This window comes from Sinocyclocheilus grahami, unplaced genomic scaffold, assembly GCF_001515645.1.
Source record: "Sinocyclocheilus grahami isolate Dianchi unplaced genomic scaffold, SAMN03320097.WGS_v1.1 scaffold1421.1, whole genome shotgun sequence".
In the NCBI taxonomy this organism is placed as follows: domain Eukaryota; kingdom Metazoa; phylum Chordata; class Actinopteri; order Cypriniformes; family Cyprinidae; genus Sinocyclocheilus; species Sinocyclocheilus grahami.
Window position 1 is genome coordinate 155524 of NW_015506600.1, and position 7897 is coordinate 163420.

At 37.1% G+C, this 7897-nt stretch overlaps 1 protein-coding gene across 2 annotated transcripts in view; it reads left to right on the forward strand.

The window, feature by feature from the left end:
* Window positions 1–720: 720 nt before the first annotated feature.
* Window positions 721–7897, forward strand: part of LOC107570142 (uncharacterized) — a 21783-nt gene continuing 14606 nt past the window's right edge. For both annotated transcript variants that reach the window (XM_016256342.1, XM_016256343.1), the window contains exons 1-7: window positions 721–862; window positions 4694–5017; window positions 5091–5411; window positions 5506–5628; window positions 6077–6385; window positions 6547–6858; window positions 6946–7257. In XM_016256342.1, the coding sequence (XP_016111828.1) occupies window positions 781–862; window positions 4694–5017; window positions 5091–5411; window positions 5506–5628; window positions 6077–6385; window positions 6547–6858; window positions 6946–7257 (1783 nt within the window). In that variant the 5' untranslated portion in view covers window positions 721–780. The remainder of the gene's footprint in view (window positions 863–4693; window positions 5018–5090; window positions 5412–5505; window positions 5629–6076; window positions 6386–6546; window positions 6859–6945; window positions 7258–7897) is intronic.

The following is a 7897-nucleotide window of genomic DNA, read 5'->3' on the forward strand; positions in this document are numbered from 1 at the left end:
AGGAAAATTGGCCGATTCCGATCCCTGGCCGATCGATCGGTGCATCTCTAGTTGCTTGGGGAAGCCATGTGTGCTGATGTTTTGTTGCAGATCTATGACTCCACCCTCTGAATGGTCTCTTGCCCTGTATCTGCTCTCTGATTGGCTGTAGGTTGTTGCCGATGTCATTTTAAGTCAAAACACATTTCCGTGTGTCTTTCAAACTTAGTCCAACAAATAGTTTCATAACAACATATTGATCAAAATATGAGTAGAATTCAGACCGGCACGTTTATTATAACTAAGTCAAGGAATGGGTAAAACTTCTACTGAAGCCCTATTTGTTTTGTTTCTTTTTTATTAATATAAATTAACTGATCATAAAAGGGTATACCTCATAGACATATCTAAGTCTTATGTTGATTTTATGCTTAATGCTTAAAGTAAACAAGTATATCTGAGTCTGGGGAACATATGAATTCAATGGCAAATAGATACTGATCCTCTGCCCTCATGTGTAGCCTACAACGACAGAAACTACAAGCAAGAACAGAGTTTGGATACCATATTTTTGGATATTAATATATATATATATATCACTCTGTCATTGAAAAAAAATATTTTTATGTATTTAAAAAGTAAAACAACATTTGTGCGCAACTTAAACTCATGAACCAACATTGGTTGTTTTATGATGTCATTACCAGCATATCTTACATTTCATTAAAGGGTCCCACCACCCAAGACGGAGGTCGTCACCGCGCGCGTCTCCGTCTTATAGCTCTACTGATCGATCGAGTCATGGTTATGAGCTTGAGAATCCTACAGCACAGCAATATGAAGAAACTATTATTGTTATTTTCCTTCACATTATTTTTGGACCGTAAGTAGGCTCGGTTCTTCATACTTTCAGTTTCACACTGTTATGAATGCATGAGCAGAAGAAAAGCATTTCGGGCTCAATCACTAACATTGGCGTGCGATAGCCTACTCGCGTGTTAATACGTCCTTATCTCGCATTTACAACAGACATTTACAAAATCAGTGTTTAATCTGTGTTATAATTTGGGGTGCGGCTTGTAGGCAGGCTATAGGCTATGTTACGTAACTAGCGTGTGCTTTTGACGTCCTTTCAAGTTCACGTTACGTAATTTCGAATATTTTTATGTATTTAAAAAGTAAAACAACATTTGTGCGCAACTTAAACTCATGAACCAACATTGGTTGTTTTATGATGTCATTACCAGCATATCTTACATTTCATTAAAGGGTCCCACCACCCAAGACGGAGGTCGTCACCGCGCGCGTCTCCGTCTTATAGCTCTACTGATCGATCGAGTCATGGTTATGAGCTTGAGAATCCTACAGCACAGCAATATGAAGAAACTATTATTGTTATTTTCCTTCACATTATTTTTGGACCGTAAGTAGGCTCGGTTCTTCATACTTTCAGTTTCACACTGTTATGAATGCATGAGCAGAAGAAAAGCATTTCGGGCTCAATCACTAACATTGGCGTGCAATAGCCTACTCGCGTGTTAATACGTCCTTATCTCGCATTTACAACAGACATTTACAAAATCAGTGTTTTATCTGTGTTATAATTTGGGGTGCGGCTTGTAGGCAGGCTATAGGCTATGTTACGTAACTAGCGTGTGCTTTTGACGTCCTTTCATCAGGCGTGCAGCCAAATCAGCCATTAAACAGGTCGGCATTGCTGGGAACGCCCACAAAAGCTTCATAACCGTTTATGCTGTGGGGGAAAATAAACCATTGGAATTAACGCGCAAAGACCAACTGGCTGATGACACAACTCTTTTCTTAAAAAATAAAGATCAAGTTCCTTTAGCTTTAGACAAAATTAAGTTGTTTTCCTCTGCTTCTGGTTTATGTCTTAATATCCATAAATGCGAACTTTTATCTATAAAAGATTCTACTGATGTTAAAATTTGTGACGTCCCAGTCAAATCTGAAGTCCAATATCTAGGTATAATTATATGTAAAGATCAGAAAAAGAGATCAAAGCTTAATTTTGAACCTGTTATTCTCTCTATCCGACGCAAATTCAATTCTTGGTTGCAGTGTGATCTGTCAATAACAGGTAGAGTGTTGCTTTCTAAGGCAGATGGGTTATCTCGGGTTATCTATCCTGCAATGGTATTGGATGTTTCTGTGGAAATTTGTAGAATGCTGGACAAAATTATAGTTGACTTTGTTTGGAATTCTAAAACTCACTTAATTAAAAAAAGTGTCATGTTAGCTGATCGGGCTATGGGGCAGCAGAATAATAGTCCTCCACTGCTGCAGTTGTAGGATTAATAACGCATTTATTGCAACTACATTTCATCTTTTTTCATCAAACAAACAGGCTAATGAATAGCTCGACACAACTCATACTGGGGCAGAGTCTAGACAGGGCTTTCTTCTGTGTAGATATAAATTCTATTCTTTGCATCAGCTGGGCATGGCAGAGTATGATATGACAGCTGTCTTAGCCTACCCTGCTCACCCAGTAAGTCTGTTTGTTTAATTAATTAATTAATTATTTCATTTCAAAAGAAATATTTTAAACAAAGACATGTTATTGCTTATTACTTGTGTTATTAAGTAATAAGCCTTTAGAACAACATTAAGGTGAGTAGTGACTCTAGTTCACACAGTTCCAATAAATTGCGATGGGTTAAATAAACTCAATAAGCAGACAGATGCGACTACAGTCACGCGCAGAAGTGCACAGGAAATAAGCAGCAGTCATATTTAAAGCAGTTTAAATGAATATTGAATACTGATTGATGTTCAATTGGATTTTTTCCCCATCGAAGGGAAATAACTTAATACTCATTTATAGTCGTTTGGTAAAATGTATATTTTTACTTGTGTAACGTTACGTTCAAAATAACTACTTCATTTAGATTATTTGACGTTAAATGCATCATATAAATCACTTTGGAATAAATCGCAGTAGGCCTATGTATCATGATAAAAAAAAGCAACTTTACAGTCTAGACATACTTTAGGTTATAGCAAATTATTTTGCGGAACCCCTATCACATTAAGAACCGCTGGTCTACACAAAAGAAAGCCCTCTGCCCCGGTAGGAGTTGTGTCCAGCTAGTCTGTTTGATGAGAAAAATATGAAATGTAGTTGCAATAAAATGGGTAATTAATCCAAACAACTGCAGCCACAGAGGACTATTATTCTGCTGCATGATACTGTGGAAGAACTGATGACGGCGCGGTTTGATCTTCGGCTGACCAATCAGCAGAAAGGGGCGTTTAATTCCCGCCCACGTGTAGAAATCAAATATTCAAGCTGTTTATTCATTTTTCTACCCCTGAGCGAAAAAATAAAATTTAAACTGAATTCTCTTTTTAAAATTTTTGGGAAGAAAATGAAAAAACGAAAAAGGAGCAGTTTTCTCATTTTTCTACTTTCAATATTAAATCAAAAAACGAATGATCGAATGATACACAGATTGTTAGGCGCTTGATCTTTACTTTTTGTGATGATTTCGATAGATTTTTGCTTGGTGCAATGCCGAAAAGTTGCTGCGTGGTGTTCTGTACCTCTAATAAGTTAAAAAACCCGATCTGAAGATTTATATGCCGAATAAATAGACGGACTAGGCTACCGGAGGTAGCACTGAGCAGGTAGCGCACATTATCAGAACTCCGACAGTAGTTATGGATATACAATGTATGAAACATATCAAGCTTAATATTCATATTTATATGCACTCCAGATAGGCTACTACTTACCTTGCAATGTTCTGTCAGATCCCTTCCCCCTGCACCGCAACCCAGTTCTGATGGGGCTTACAGTAACTCTCCTTCGCATCACAATCAAATAAATCTCACTCCCTGATATTCATATTATTATACACAATCCCTTACGAAAATTAGCAATGGTATTACTATAATAAAAGTATAGTAGGCTAATCATGTTGTTATTTCAAGGCGCTTCAGTGGACCTTAATAATGTTACCTGTTTTGTCAATGTTAAAATTATTTTTAATATATCAATAAAAAAGTACGACAGGCTTTTACTCAAGTCTTTATCACTTTATTAAAATTAAGCAAAACAAAACGACAAATGTTACTTTCACAAGCCATCAAGTATAGGCTTGTAGTAAGCAATCAGGTAACAAAAATATTGGGAAACGACACCTCTGGCCATTCAGTTGGGTCGTTTGTCCAGTCACAGATACCGTATGGACAGTCCGACCCAATACGGCTCAGTTTTTCTACGTATGTTGCTCTGTCGAGCGGCAGAAATGAATAGCCTACTGGATAAGCAAGCCTGTACAAAATCCACAAATGACAACAATATGATTACCTTTAATTCTATAGCCCAGTATTCTATACCCATACTAATATTAACCATGCTTTTATTACAAATAGGCTAAAAAATTAAATAAAAAACCTGGTAAAATTAACCATGGTTATACGCTAACCATAGTTTAGGCAAAATCGAACCATGGTTTTTGTAGTAAAACTGTGGTTATACAAATGTAAACACTATGCCAAAATCCAATGGTTACTACACTTTTACTATAATAAATGGTTAATTTTCATTAGGGTAATATTTAGTGGGCTGTACTATTAAGATAATGTACATAATCCTTACGATTTTATATATCAACTGTAACGCTAATGTTTTGTTTTTAGTTTACTAATTTTTCAAAATATTAAGCTAGCTGTTTCTGTTTTTCAGGTGTGTACAGCGAGATGAAAAAAGTGTCAGTGAAGGAGGGAGAATCTCTCACTCTACACACTGATGTCACTGAAATACAGAGAATATTTTTCTTGATGTGGATGTACGGATCTCAAAACAATATTATCGCTAAAATCGATGGGAAAACGCAGATAGTCTCATTATATGATGTTGATGATGGGAGGTTTGAAGACAGACTGCAGTTGGACAATAAGACTGGATCTCTGATAATAAGCGACATCAGAACCAAACACTCTGGAGATTATCATCTAAAGATCATCAGCAACGAGACCTTCCTCAAGACATTCAGTGTTACCGTCCATGGTGAGAAGCTCAGATATTTTGACACTATTTTTATGTTTCTTTTCCTTACTCCTCGCTCCTGTTTGTCTTCCAGATGTGATTTTTGCAGGGTTAGAAAACAAGAAAGAAGGGGATTCTGCTACTCTACACACTGGTGTTACTGATTCACAGAAACATGATCTAATACTGTGGACATTTGGACCTAAGAATCCAGACAGTCTTATAGCTGAACTGAACATGAAGGTTCATGAGATCACATTTAGTTCAGATGATATATACAGAGGGAGACTACATCTCGAAAATCAGACGGGATCTCTCACCATCAGAGACGTCAGAACCACAGATGCTGGAGTTTATCAGCTACAGATCTCCAACAGTAAAGAAACACTATACAAGAGATTCAACATTTTTGTCGGTACGACACGTTCATGTCAAATCGCATTAAAAGAGTGTCATTTAGATGTTCCCTCATAATGAAATCATTCCTGTGTTTGACTGTCTCTCTTCAGCTGTTCCAGATCCGGGTCTGTCTGCTGGTTATATTGTGCTGATTTGTCTTTGTATACTTCTGTTAGTGGCTGCAGCTTTGGGTGTGATGTGCTACATGTTAAAATACTCTAAAAAACAGAAAGGTGAGTGTTATCTACAGCGAATATAGGAGTAGAATTGTTTAAAAGAGTAATTAGTTACCATGTTTTCTTCTAGACTGAACCACAAATTGTTTAATTCAAAGCCTATGATTGTTTAAGGAGACAACAATTTAGCAGAAAAAAAATCTACTTTTTGTGTGATAAACAGTCTTGGAATTGTTCTTGTTCTTACTGAAGAAAGATTAAAGGAAGTTCTAACACTCTAAATACATTTAAAAAGCGACTTAAAAACCAATCAGATCACTGTTCATTAAATTGAATCAAACTCCAAACAAAACGGCTTATGAATCAAATTGAAAGTTTTGGAGCAGATCTACTGTTTCTAATGGGATTCAATTTACAGTAGTTTATTAATTCACCCAAAAATTGATTTTTGAATAGTTAAACAATGAAACATCTCATCTTCCCCATTCACTTGATGTTGAGACAGAAAAGAAGACCGTGTCAGTGAAGGAGGGAAATTCTATAACACTAAAAACCGGTGCAGTCGAGATCCAGAGAGACGATGAAGTGGTCTGGATGTTTGGACCTCAAGAATTGGTTATTGCAGAAATCCACAAAAATGCCAGTAACATTTCATACCCCAATGTTGAGCAATTCAGAGACAAGCTACAGCTGGACCATCAGACTGGAGATCTGACCATCAGCGACATCAGGATCCCAATCTCTGGAGATTATCAGCTACAGATCACTGGCAGTAAAGCGACAAAAGCGAAGAGATTCAAAGTTATCGTACGAGGTGCACAACTCAAGCGCTTCAAATATCCTACAGTATTGTCTGTCAATATGATACTTTATTTGTTTTTGACCTTCATTGGGCTCCTTTGTGGGTTTTGAATTGTTCACCTCCACATTCACGTCAGCATGTTTTATGTGTTTCTGTTTCTTTATGAAATGAAGAGGACACACGGAAATTCACAGAAGGAGAATATGTCCGTCTGCAGACCGGTGTTACTGAACTTCAGAAAGATGATGAGCTATTTTGGAATTTTGAGCCTAAAAATGCCATTATAGCCAAAATTGATGGACAGACCAATACGAGCACTGTCTATGATGTTGGTGATGATGGATTCAGAGACAGACTGGAGCTGGACGATCGAACTGGAGATCTCACCATCACAAACACCAGAAGCACAGACTCTGGAGTTTACGAACTGCAGATCAAGAGCAGCAATAAAGTCTCGTACAAGAAATTCAATGTTCTTGTTTGGCGTGAGTAGCTCAAAATAATCAAAATATCGATTAACGTATTCATGTTCACATTCACACATTTCTTACATGTTTCTCTTGCTTTGGCAGTGAATAATCTGAAATATACAGTTGGAGATTCTGTCACTCTACAAACTGGTGTTACTGAGCTGAGGAATGATGGCAGGATACTGTGGAAGTTTAGCGATAAAGACACTTTCATAGCTGAACTCAACCAAGCCACCAATCAGACCAAATTATATGAAGGTCCTGATGGGAGATTCAGAGACCGACTGCAGTTAAACCAGCGAACTGGAGATCTGACCATCAGGAACATCAGCAGAGCTCATTCAGACGTTTATACACTTCAAATCACCAGCGGCAAAAAGAGCATATGCAAGAGATTCATGGTTATTGCCCACGGTGAGTAACTCAGTCGTATTTATGACTGCTTTAATGATTTAGTGCTATAATAAAAAGATAAAGATGCAAACAACTTGAGAAAACAGAAACATTTTTTATTATGTTAGTCAGATTTTCATTGGTGCATCAGAAATTAGGGGCATTTTACAGTAAAGTGCAATTTTTCAAAATATAAATAAAGCTAAAAACTTGTTTCATTTGAATACATTTTGCCTATTAATCTAATTTATAAAGAAGAAGTTAAAGGGGTCATATGATGTTGCTAAAAAGAACATTATTTTGTGTATTTGGTGTAATGAAATGTGTTTATGCGGTTTAAGGTTCAAAAAACACATTATTTTCCACATACGGTACATTATAGTTTCTCCTCTATGCCCTGCCTTTCTGAAATGCGTCTATTTTTACAAAGCTCATCGGTCTGAAAAGCGAGGTGTACGCTGATTGGCCAGCTATTCAGTGCGTTGTGATTGGCTGAATACCTCAAGTGTGTGACGGAAATGTTACACCCCTTACACCCTTGCACCCATATTGTGATGCCCTGTCCGGCCGGAGCAACGAGACAAAAACATTAAAACCCATTATAATCGAGGCATTTGTTGCATCCAGTGGGGACATAATTACAGATTATAATGACTTATAC